The 12,649-nt window shown below is 37.9% G+C and overlaps 1 protein-coding gene across 3 annotated transcripts in view; it reads left to right on the top strand.

Moving 5' to 3' along the window:
• DCAF10 (DDB1 and CUL4 associated factor 10) overlaps positions 1–12,649 on the top strand; it is a 66,845-nt gene that overhangs the window by 15,482 nt on the left and 38,714 nt on the right. For all 3 annotated transcript variants that reach the window (XM_033238043.1, XM_033238044.1, XM_033238045.1), the window contains exon 2: positions 4,126–4,239. In XM_033238043.1, the coding sequence (XP_033093934.1) occupies positions 4,126–4,239 (114 nt within the window). The remainder of the gene's footprint in view (positions 1–4,125; positions 4,240–12,649) is intronic.

The following is a 12,649-nucleotide window of genomic DNA, read 5'->3' as shown; positions in this document are numbered from 1 at the left end:
CAAAAAACCTACAGCAAACATTGTACTTAATGATGAAATGTTGAATATATTCTTAAAGATCAGGAAAAAGATGAATGCCTGCTATTAACATTTCTATTCAACATTGTTCTGAAAGTCCTAGTCAGTATAACAAGGAAAAAGAGAAGGAAACAGGTTTTTGAAAAAGAAGAACAGGTTGGGCATGTTGGCTTACGCCTGTAATCCCAGCACTTTGGGAGGCCGAGGCAGGTGGATCACCTGAGGTCAGCAGTTCGAGACCAGCCTGGCTAACATGGTGAAACCTTGTCTCTACTAATAATACAAAAATTAGCTGGGCATTGTGGCACATGCCTGTAGTCCCAGGTACTCGGGAGGCTGTGGCAGGAGAATCACTTGAACCCGGGAGGCAGAGGTTGCAGTGAGCTGAGATCACGCCATTGCACTCCAGCCTAGGCAAAAAGCATGGAACGTCGTCTCCAAAAAACAAACAAACAAACAAAAAACAAACACAAAAAGGAAGAACAAAGCAATTATTTGTAGATGGTATTATTATCAACCAAAACCCCCCAATAATAGAATAGTACAATTGATGGATAAATAATCAGTATTTAAAAATCAGTTACATTTCTGTATACCAGCAATAAGCAAAGCCAAAAAAAATTTTTTTTTTTGAGACAGGGTCTCGGTCAGCCAGGCAGGAGTGCAGTGGCATGATCATAGCTCACTATATCCTCAACCTCCCTGACTCAGCTGATCCTCCCACCTCAGTCACCCAAATAGCTGGGACTACAGGTGTGCACCACCATGCCTGGCTAATTTTTAAATTTTTTATAGAGACGAGGTCTCACTGTGTTGCGCAGGCTGGTCTCAAACTCCTGAGCTCAAGTAATCTTTCCTCCTTGGTCTCCCAAAATTCTGGAATAACAAGAATAAGCCCCTGTGTCCAGCATCAGCAAAAAGTTTAAAAGAACATTTATTCAAATATATTTTTAAAAAATCAAGTTCCCAGAAATAAGTTCAACAGAAGGTAGGCATGGGCTATATGGAGGAAACTATACAATTTTATTGAGAGAATTACAGAAGATTTAAATAAATGGAGATACAATATATTAAGTTCAATCCATGATTCCATATTGTCAAGATAGCAGTTCCATTACAACTTTTTGGGCCAGGCGCGGTGGTTCATGCCTGTAATCCCAGCACTTTGGGAGGCCGAGGTGGGTGGATCACCTGAGGTAAGGAGTTCGAGACCAGCCTGGCTAACATGGTGAAACCCCATTTCTACTAAAAATACAAAAAATTAGCTGGGCATGGTGGCACACGCCTGTAATCCCACTACTTGGGAGGCTGAGGCAGGAGAATGGCTTGAACCCAGGAGGCAGAGGTTGCAGTGAGCTGAGATCATGCCACTGCACTGCAGCTTGGGCAACAAGAGCAAAACTCTGTCTCAAAAAAAAAACAACACAACTTTTTGGTATTAATAGATTCAATATAATCTCAATTAACATCTGCACCTAGTGTGTGTGTGTGTGTGTGTGTGTGTGTACACATAAATTGATACGTTGATTCTAAGTGTGTAAGGATGGTCAAAGGTCCAAGATTTGCTCAGATACTCTAAGAAAATCTTTAATGTGTGGGAAAATGTGCATACTACTGTATAAGGTAAATCAAACTTGTATCATATAAATTCTACCCAAGTAATCTGTAAAGTCAGTGCATTTCAATAAAATTTCAACAAAATATTTTAGCAGAACTTGACATGGTATATATAAAATTTACTTGAAGAGAAAGCATAGTATTAGCCAAGAAAAAGTGTTTGTAAAGCAAATGAAGGAGTCTTGCTTTGCCACGTAACAAATATACCATAAACCTTGTAGAAATTAAGATAGTGTGGTGTTGCACAGAATACCAATATAGAGTCCAAGAACAAAACTTGTATGTAGTAAAGATGGCATTACAAACCAATGTAAATAAGATCAGCCTTGATATTGGGACAAATTATATACCAGCAATAAACAAAGCAATATGTATCTTTTAAACAAATATGTATCTTTTAAAAGATACATATCATACCATGTACAAAAATATACTATAATTTGATTCAAACAAAACAATAACAGTTTTATAGATCCCTTTTATACAATGTTCAAGATTAAGAATCTCCCAGAGGTTGGCTTTGTATGGTGGCTCACATCTATAATCCCAGCACTTTGGAAGGCTGAGGCAGGAGGATCACTTGAGGTTTGAGACCACCCAGGGCAACATGGTGAAACCCTGTCTCCATTAAAAATACAAAACTTAGTCGGGTATGGTGGCGAGTGGCTGTAATCCCAGTTACTCAGGAGGCTGAGGTAGGAGAATCGCTTGACCCAGGGAGGCAGAGGTTGCAGTGAACTGAGATCGTGCCACTGCACTTCAGCCTGGGTGACAGAGCAAGACTTTGTCTCAGAAAAAAAGAATCTCCCAGAGTCTGGGACTGGTGGCTCACGCCTGTAATCCCAGAGTTTTGGGAGGCTGATGTGGGAGGATCACTTGAGGCCAGGAATTTGAGAACAGCCTGAGCAACGGTAGTGCGATCCCATTTCTACCAAAAAAAAACAAACAAAAAAGTCTCCCAGAATCATTGATTCACTACTTATGCACAAAAGGGAAAAATTTCATTTCAGGGTTCTTCTGACTTACAAAAAGAAATAGCTATTTATATGTCTTCAAAAATTACAAATATTAATTTGAATATTTTTACTCCCAATGACTAGCATAAAAAATTTCAGATATTATTAAACTTTGAAGTTCAAATGTCTTAAAAAAGGATTTATGCAGACAAGTCCATGATTACTAAATATAGAAAAGATTTCAACTTTTTTTTTTTTGAGACAGAGTCTTACTCTGTCACTTAGGCTGGAGCACAGTAGCATGATTTTGGCTCACTGCAACCTCCACCTCCTGGGTTCAAGTGATCCTTCTGCCTCAGCCTCCCAAGTAGCTGGGACTACAGGCGCCCACCACCACACCCGACTAACTTTTTTTGAATTTTTACTAGTGACAGGGTTTCACTATGTTGGCCAGGCTGGTCTCGAACTCCTGACCTTGTGATCCGCCCACCTTGGCCTCCCAAAGTGCTGGGATTACAGGCGTGAACCACTGCTCCCAGCCAAGATTTCAATTTAATAGTTGTTTTTTAATCTCCCACTTTACCTAAAAAGTTTGTTCCTAATAGAAAAGTTTTTGGCTATTTAAAATTCTATCTTATGTACGTTCATCTTAGTTGTATAAAATACTCAGGATTTCATTTGCCAGAAATGAAATGAATCTGAAAGAGCAGCACCCACAAAAAACTAATACTTAATCAAAATAAATAAAGTACAATAGACTTTCACAAATCAAAATGAGGTTTATACAAGTTTTATAAAAATATAACTTTGCAATGGGGAAGGCCTGAAACAAGAGACAAACCTAAAAAACCATGAATGAAAAGACTGATAAGTTTGACTATGTTTAACTGGTCTGATAGGTTATATGCCAGCTATTTTCCAGTACATTTTATTGATAGTGATAAAGAAATATATAATTTGGTTGTATATGATTTTTCCCCTAAGTTGTCTCATCAATGCATATTTTTTGGCAACCACCTTTTTTATTTAAAAATATGTTTTTGAGTTCTTTCATATTCATATAAAGCCACCCCTTTCTTTTAACTTCTCTACAGTATTTCAAAGTATTGTGTACCATGGCTTGTATAATCAATCATTCCCTCTGTCATGTACATTGAAGATACTTGAAATTTCTCCATTTTACAATGAAGCATATCTTTATATGTCTCTTTGTATTTGTAAGTGATTAGTTCTCTAGATTAAATTACCAGAAAAAATTGCTGAGTCAAAACATATGCCCATTTTAAATTCTGATACTTTATAGAGGTGCTGTCCAAACATAAGCTGTACCAGATTATACTCCACCATAATGTATGAGGGTACCATTTCCTACTACTATTGCCAACCACAGACAGTATCAATCTTTTAAACATTTGCTAACATGGGCAAAAAAGAAAGTTATTTACCTATAGCTTGTGTCATTATAAATGAGTGAACATCAATAACCAGTGAATGCTAGAAAACTAAACAAGATAAATGTGTCATTTGCTTTCAGGTCAGTGTTGACAGTTGCTTGTGAACAAACTGAAGTTCTGCTTTTTGACCCTATATCTTCAAAGCACATAAAAACACTTTCTGAAGCTCATGAAGACTGTGTAAATAATATCAGGTTAGTATTATAGTGAAAAAGTGAACTTTATCAGTGTGGCCCAAAATGTTCTGTTTTGGAAGTTAGTGAAGATGAAAATGTGTGATGCCTTATCCAGCAGTGCTAGATGATCCACATTGTGAACTGTGAATCTAATTCCTTGTAAAACTAATCCTTTAATTACAAAACTTACTCTTAGTTATGTTGGTTTGGAATGTTTCTGAAATACATTTTTAACTTCTATATAATTTTACCTTTTCATATATTAGGGTCATCATTATGAACTTCAGCCATGTATTATGCTAGTCCTGTAATGCCTTTGTGCTAATCATCTGTGTAGAATGATGGTAGTCCCATTGCTTAGCACCTCTCACTTCCACCCCTCCACCCTCCAAATACAGACTGTTAAGAGGAAAAAGTACATGCATAGACAACTTCTTTGTAGCATCATTGGAAGCTCCTTAATTTTTAATAATGTGGGAAGTGAATTATAATTGAGTAGTTTGGTGATTAGTATTCAGTTATTAAAATGATGGTCATAGAGACTACATAGCAACACAGACAAATGCTTGGTATGACACAGTTTAAAACTGTTATATGAATTATACAAATAGGAGATGATACAGAAGAAAAAGATTAAAAGGAAATATTTTAAAATTCTAACAGTAGTTAGAATGGATGGATTATGAGTAATTTTCTATTTTTTCTATGTAATGAGATATTACTTTTATAATTATTACTTTTAATTTTCTCAAAAAAGAAATATGGAAATTACTAGCCAAAGTAACATACTGGGTGTTGTGATGTAACTCCTATGCTCCAAACACATAGAACAATAAGTTAAATGGCACAAAAAATATAGCCAGATTCTGAACAACATAAACATCTTTGTGGGCCAGAAATGAAACACGGACACCAAGTTTTAAATAGGGCTGAAACCACAGATCAGCTGGCTTTCGGTCTAGCACTGATATCTAGTAGTTTTGCTCCTGTCAGGTAAAAGGATTAAAAAGTGCTTAAGTGTTTCATGCGAGGCAGGAACCAGCGCCAGAATCACGACATGAAGCCCGGGTTTGGTTAAAATATACGTCTTATTTATGAGAGGCTGAAAAGAGAAAAAAGCTATTCACTACCAGAGACTATAGGTTTAGCTGATAAAGACACAGCCTCATCAATAGCTATTGAATGAAGCCACTTGCTGAGTCAGTAACTGAATGTGTATGTATGATATTTCCAATATCATTATTAAACTGGACCCGAAATGTCATTATAAGGCCTAGTTGTGGACTGGGGGCCCAGATGGCCAAGTGGGAGCAACTCTGAAACCATTAAATAGGAGGAGAGAGAAATTAAAAACCTTTTCTACTCAAAAGAAACCTATAGGGCTGGGCGCGGTGGCTCACGCCTGTAATCCCAGCACTTTGGGAGGCCGAGACGGGTGGATCACGAGGTCAGGAGATCGAGACCATCCTGGCTAATACGGTGAAACCCTGTCTCTACTTAAAAATACAAAAAACTAGCCGGGCGACAAGGCGGGCGCCTGTAGTCCCAGCTACTCAGGAGGCTGAGGCAGGAGAATGGCGTAAACCCGGGAGGCGGAGCTTGCAGTGAGCTGAGATCCGGCCACTGCACTCCAGCCTGGGTGGCGGAGCAAGACTCCGTCTCAAAAAAAAAAAAAAAAAGAAACCTATAACTCAAATTCTAAAATTTATAAAGACATATAATGTTAACATCATAACAAAATCAACCACCAAAAACATTAATTTCTCTGGATGAAATTAATTTTATGGAGCAGTTCAACAAAGACTTTATTTTTAAAAATAAATTATGTTATGTATTTATTTTTGACTAGGTAATAGATGCATGTAGTACAAAATTCAAAGGTACAAAAAGGGTAAACAGTGAAAAGTAAGTCTATCTCCACCTCTTTCACCTAGCCACCCAGTTTCCCGCCCCAGAGGCAACCACTGTTACCCATTTCTTGCTGTCTTTTCTAGATAATTGTTGCATATACAAACATGTATATATATACATACACACTCACACATATGTACATTTTTATATAAATGGTAGCATTTACACATGTTATTATTTACCTTGCCTTTTTCACTTAATAACATGTTTAGAGATCATTTGATATTAATACCCATGGGATTACCTTATTCTTGTTAACAGCTGCATGGTATTCCAATGATTGGGAGAAACTTTTAAGCCTTTTTAGGATGCTCAGAGAAATAAATTAAGAGATACTTTCCAATTAAAGAAAGCTTAAAGACTGAAACAATCAAAAGAGATTGAACAAGAAAAAGTCAATGTAAAGAACTAGCTAGAACTCTTAGAAATTAAAAATGTCAGGCTGCCCAGAAATAAACCTAAATATTTACAGCTAACTGATCTTTGACAAAGCAAACAAAAACATAAAGTGGGGAAAGGACACCCTTTTCAACAAATGGTGCTGGGATAACTGGCTAGCCACAAGTAGGAGAATGTAACTGGATTCTCATCTCTCACTTCATACAAAAATCAACTCAAGATGGATTAAGGACTTAAACCTAAGACCTGAAACTATAAAAATTCTAGAAGATAACATTGAAAAAACCCTTCTAGACTTGGCTTAGGCAAGGATTTCATGACCAAAACCCCAAAAGCAATTGCAATAAAAATAAAGATAAATAACTGGGACCTAATTAAACTAAAGAGCTTTTGCATGGCGAAAGGAACAGTTGGCAAAGTAAACAGACAATCCACAGAGTGGGAGAAAATCTTCACAATCTATACATCTGACAAAGGACTAATATCCAGAATCTACAACAGACTCAAATGAGTAAGAAAAAAACAATGAATCCCATCAAAAAGTGGGCTAAGGAAATGAACAGACATTTCTTAGAAGAAGAACTCTTCATATGGCCAACAAACATAGGAAAAAATGTTCAACATCACCAATGATCAGGGATATGCAAATCAAAACCACAATGCGATACCACCTTACTCCTGTGAGAATGGCCATAATCAAAGAATCAAAAAACAGTAGATGTTGGTGGGGATGCAGTGATCAGGGAACACTTCTACAATGGTGGTGGGAATGTAAACTAGTACAGCCACTATGGAAAACAGTGGGGAGATTCCTTAAAGAACTAAAAGTAAAACTACCATTTGATCCAGCAATTTCACTCCTGGGTATCTACCCAGAGGAAAAGAAGTCATTATTTGAAAAAGTTCCTTATACACACATTTATAGCAGCACAAGTCACAATAGCAAAATCATAGAACCAACCCAAATGCCCGTTAATCAATGAGTGGATAAAGAAACTGTGGTATATATATACACGGTGGAATACTACTCAGCCATAAAAAGGAATGAGTTAACAGCATTTGCAATGACCTGGATGAGACTGGAGACTATTATTTTAAGTGAAGTAACTCAGAAATGGAAAACCAAACATCACAGGTTTCCACTGATAAGTGGGACCTAAGCTATGAGGACATAAAGGCATAAGAATGATACAATAGACTTTGGGGACTTGAGGGGAAGAGTGGGGGGTTGGGCAAGATATAAAAGACAACAGATATGGTGCAGTGTATACTGCTTGGGTGATGGGTGCACCAGGGTCTCACAAATCCCCACTAAAGAACTTACTCATGTAACCAGATACCACCTGTATTCCAATAACTTATGGAAAAATAAAATTATTAAAAAAAAAAGTCAAGCTGGGCTTGGTGTCTTGCACCTGTAATCCCAGCAGCTTGAGAGACTGAGGCAGGAGGATCACTTAAGCCCAGGAGTTCAAGGCTGCAGTGAGCTATGATTGCACCACTGCTGTCAGGCTAGGTGAGACAGAGCAAGACTCTTATCTTTATAAAAAGAAAGAAAAAGTAATTATGTAGCTGGTATATAAAAAACTCAATAGATGGGATGAACTTTACCTTTTACACCACTGATAAATTAATTAATGAGTTAGAATATAGCACTAAAAATTCACACAGAACACATAAAAAAGGTTAGAATATGAAAAAGTAGTTGAAAGACAGGATTAATTGAGAGATTACAGTGTATATAGAGTTATAGAAAAATATTGTTAGAAAACTAATTTTTGAAGATAACAATGGCTGAGAATTTTTAGCACTGAAGGGCCTGAGACATCAAATCAAAAGCGAACTTTATAGTGTAAGCAGTTTAAATGAACATGAATCCACATCTAGACAGGTTGTGGTGAAACTCTAGAATACCAAAAATCAAGAGAAAATCTTAGAAGCCACCAAAGTTAGAAGCCAGATTACCCACAGAAGTACAATAGTTACAGAAACAGGTTTCTCATTAGCAGTAGTTGATATCAGGAGGAAATGGAGTAATATTAATATCTTCAGTATAAAGGCAAAATAATGTTCAGTACCATGTTATGTCCAGGGAAACTGTTAATCCAAACTAAAGAATTTTTATTAGGTAAAATGTTAACTGTTATTAACATAAAGAAAAGAATTTACGAGTTTTTTTTGGGGGGGGTACATGTAAAACAAAATAAAAACTAAAACTCTAGATTAGCACTATCCAATAAAAATGTAATGCTAGTCACATATGTAATTTTTAATTTTATGGTAGTCACATTAGAAAAGAAAAAAGAGGTGAAATCATTTCTAATAATTTATTTAACCTAGTATGTCCAAAATACTATCATTTCAACATGTAATCAATATAAAAATTATTGAGCTATTTTACTTTCATTTTTTTCATGCTAAGTCTTCAAAATCCAAAATCTAGTTTGTATTTTATACTTAGAGCACATCTTTCTTTTTTTTTTTTTTGAGACAGAGTCTCGCTATGTTGCCCAGGCTAGAGTGCAGTGGCATGATCTCGGCTCACTGCAACCTCTGTCTCCTGCACTGAAGCAATTCTCATATCTCAGCCTCCCAGGTAGCTGGGATTACAGGCATGTGCCACCACACTCAGCTGATTTTTGTATTTTTAGTAGAGATGGGGTTTCACCACGGTGGCCAGGCTGGTCTCGAATTCCTGACCTCAAATGATACACCTGCCTCAGCCTCCCAAGTAGCTGGGATTACAGGCATGTGCTACCACACTCAGCTAATTTTCGTATTTTTAGTAGAGATGGGGTTTTACCACATTGACCAGGCTGGTGTTGAACTCATGACCTCAAATGATCCACCTGCCTCAGCCTCCCAAAGTGCTGGGATTATAGGCGTCAGGCACTGCACCCAGTCATTAGAGCACATCTTAATTCAGACTGCCTGACTATCAAGGACTCAAAAGCAGATGCAGGTAATGGCTACATTACCAAATTGGACAGTGTGGTTCTAGACAGCAACAACAAATAGGTTGTATGCATAGGAGAGTTTTGTTAAGTGGAAAGGTATAATATGTTAAGGCCCTCTTCATGTTCGAGAGGAAGATAAAAATAGTAAGTAATTCAGACTCTTCTAGAAAACTGTATAATTAAATATATGCGATGAAAAAACTGAAAAGATTTAACTAAAATAATGGAAATACAAACCAATATCGCTTTCAAAGCTGCAGAAGGGCAAAAGAGAATACTGGAAACTTAATCACTTCAGTAAAAGACAGGAGAGTTTAAAAAAGTAAAAAAAAGCCGGGCGCGGTGGCTCAAGCCTGTAATCCCAGCACTTTGGGAGGCCGAGACGGGCGGATCACGAGGTCAGGAGATCGAGACCATCCTGGCTAACACGGTGAAACCCCGTCTCTACTAAAAGTACAAAAAACTAGCCGGGCGACAAGGCGGGCGCCTGTAGTCCCAGCTACTCCGGAGGCCGAGGCAGGAGAATGGCGTAAAACCCGGGAGGCGGAGCTTGCAGTGAGCTGAGATCTGGCCACTGCACTCCAGCCCGGGCGAAAGAGCAAGACTCCGTTTCAAAAAAAAAAAAAAATAAAAAAAAAAAAAAAAAAAAAAAAAAAAAAATTAAGTAAAGAAAAAGGATGATAAATAGAATACAGAAAACAAGAAGTAGAAAAAGTTCCAAATATATGAGTAGTTCAAAGTCATATAAATAGATTAATTGTCTTTATTAAGAGTCAATAATTTGAATAAAAAACAAAATGATTTATCTGTTGATCTATCAATAGATGTTTAGCAATACCAAAAATAAAACCACTGAGAAATGGGAAAAGAAAACTGAGAGAAATTGTCAATATCAGACAGATGAAAGACCAAGGCCTTTAATAAAGATAAAATGAAACAGTACACATTAATAAAAGGAAAAGTCTACCAAGAAGATAAAATAATTATGAACTTGAATGCATCTTAAATATAGCCTTAAAATACACAAAGCAAAAATAGAATTATAAAGAATTAGAAGTCTACAATTATAGTGAGATATTTTAATACAGTTCTGTCCAAAACTGATAAATCAAGCAGATAAAAATTAGGCAGTAGAAGATTTAAAAATATCCTGAACAAATGGCTGTTATTAAAAAGTCAAAAAAAAAAAAATACAGATGTTGGCGAGCTTACGGAGAAAAAGGAACACTTATACACTGTTGGTGAGAGTGTAAATTAGTTCAACCATTGTGGAAAATAGTGTGTTGGTTCCTCAAAGACCTAAAAACAACTACCATTCGACCCAGCAGTCCCATTACTGGGTGTATACCCAAGGGAATAAAGACACATGCATGCATATGTTCATTGCAGCAAAGCAAAGACATGGAATCAACCTAAATGCCCATCAATGGCAAACTGGATAAAGAAAATGTGGTACATATACACCATGGAATACTAAGCAACTGTAAAAAAGAATGAGATTATGTCCTTTGCAGGAACATGGGTAAAGCTGGAGGCCATTATCTTTAGCAAACTAATGCAGGAACAGAAAACCAAATACTGCATGTTCTTACTTAGAAGTAGGAGCCAGATGATGAGAAAACATGGACACACAGAGGGGAACAACAGACACTGGGGCCTTCCAGAGAGTGGAGGGTGGGAGGAGGGAGAGGATCAGGTAAAATAACTAATGAGTACCATAGGCTTAATACCTGAGTGACAAAATAATCTGTACAGCAAACCTCTATGATACAAGTTTAGCTATATAACAAACCTACACATGTACCCTTGAACTTAAAAATTTTTTAAAGTGGCTGGGCACAGTGGCTCATGCCTGTAATCCTAGCACTTTGGGAGGCAGAGGCAGGTGGATCACCTGAAGTCAGGAGTTTGAGACCAGCCTGGCCACACAGTGAAACCCCGTGTCTACAAAAATACAAAAAAAAAAAAAAAAAAAAAAGCCGGACTTGGTGGTGAGTGCCTGTAGTCTCAGCTACCTGGAGGCTGAGGCAGGAAAATCGCTGGAACCCAGAAGGTGGCGGCTATAGTGAGCTGAGATCGTGTCACTGCACACCAGCCTGAGTGACAGAGCAAGACTCCGTCTTAAAAAAAAGAAAAAGGGCCGGGTGCGGTGGCTCAAGCCTGTAATCCCAGCACTTTGGGAGGCCGAGACGGGCGGATCACAAGGTCAGGAGATCGAGACCATCCTGGCTAACACGGTGAAACCCCGTCTCTACTAAAAAATCCAAAAAACTAGCCGGGTGTGGTGGCGGGCGCCTGTAGTCCCAGCTACTCGGGAGGCTGAGGCAGGAGAATGGCCTAAAACCCGGGAGGCGGAGCTTGCAGTGAGCTGAGATCCGGCCACTGCACCCCAGCCTGGGCAACAGAGCGAGACTCTGTCTCAAAAAAAAAAAAAAAAAAAAAAAAAAAAAAAAAAAAAGAAAAAGAAAAAGAAAAAAGTTTTAAAAAGTGGAATATTTCTTTAAAAAAAAAAAGGCAATATGAACAGAGTTAATGCATAGCTGAACAAATGAGAAAAGGTATTTCAATGTTAAAAGCTGACAAGGGACTAATACCCAGAATATACAAAGGATTCCTGCAAATAAAAATCAGGAGGGCAACCCCAGTAGAAAAATGGGCAAAGGATATGGACGAACAATTGATAGAAAGGAAACCCCTACAGCTATTATGCATGGAAAGAGAAGCTTAAAGTTATTAGTAATCACACAAATGAGAATTAGAACAAAATGCCACTTTACACCTATTGGACTGCAAAAATTTAAAAGCTGGATAAGCCAAATGTTGGCATGGATGGGTTCTGTATCATGATGGCTGATGGGGTGTGGATGCTACCGCCTTTCTGGAAGGATCTGGGGCTACTAACGCTATGACCCAGCAGTTATGCTACTGAGTATACAGTCCAGAGACATTCTCACAGGATCCACAAGAGCCCACAGGTTTGAGGTTGTTTGGTGTGGTGTATGTATGTGGGAGAGCACTGGAGCCAGCTGAGTGCCCACCATCAATGAGAGAATGCACAGGTGAAATGTGGCACATGACGCCAGGCAACGGGAACCCAGATTAGATATGCCTGTGCCACATGTATAAGATTTCAGAACCTGGTAGTTTTTTAGAGAGAAGAA

Source organism: Trachypithecus francoisi, unplaced genomic scaffold (genome assembly GCF_009764315.1).
Source record: "Trachypithecus francoisi isolate TF-2019V2 unplaced genomic scaffold, Tfra_2.0 Lachesis_group16, whole genome shotgun sequence".
NCBI classification, from domain to species: domain Eukaryota; kingdom Metazoa; phylum Chordata; class Mammalia; order Primates; family Cercopithecidae; genus Trachypithecus; species Trachypithecus francoisi.
This window is presented reverse-complemented; position numbering and strand designations above follow the sequence as displayed.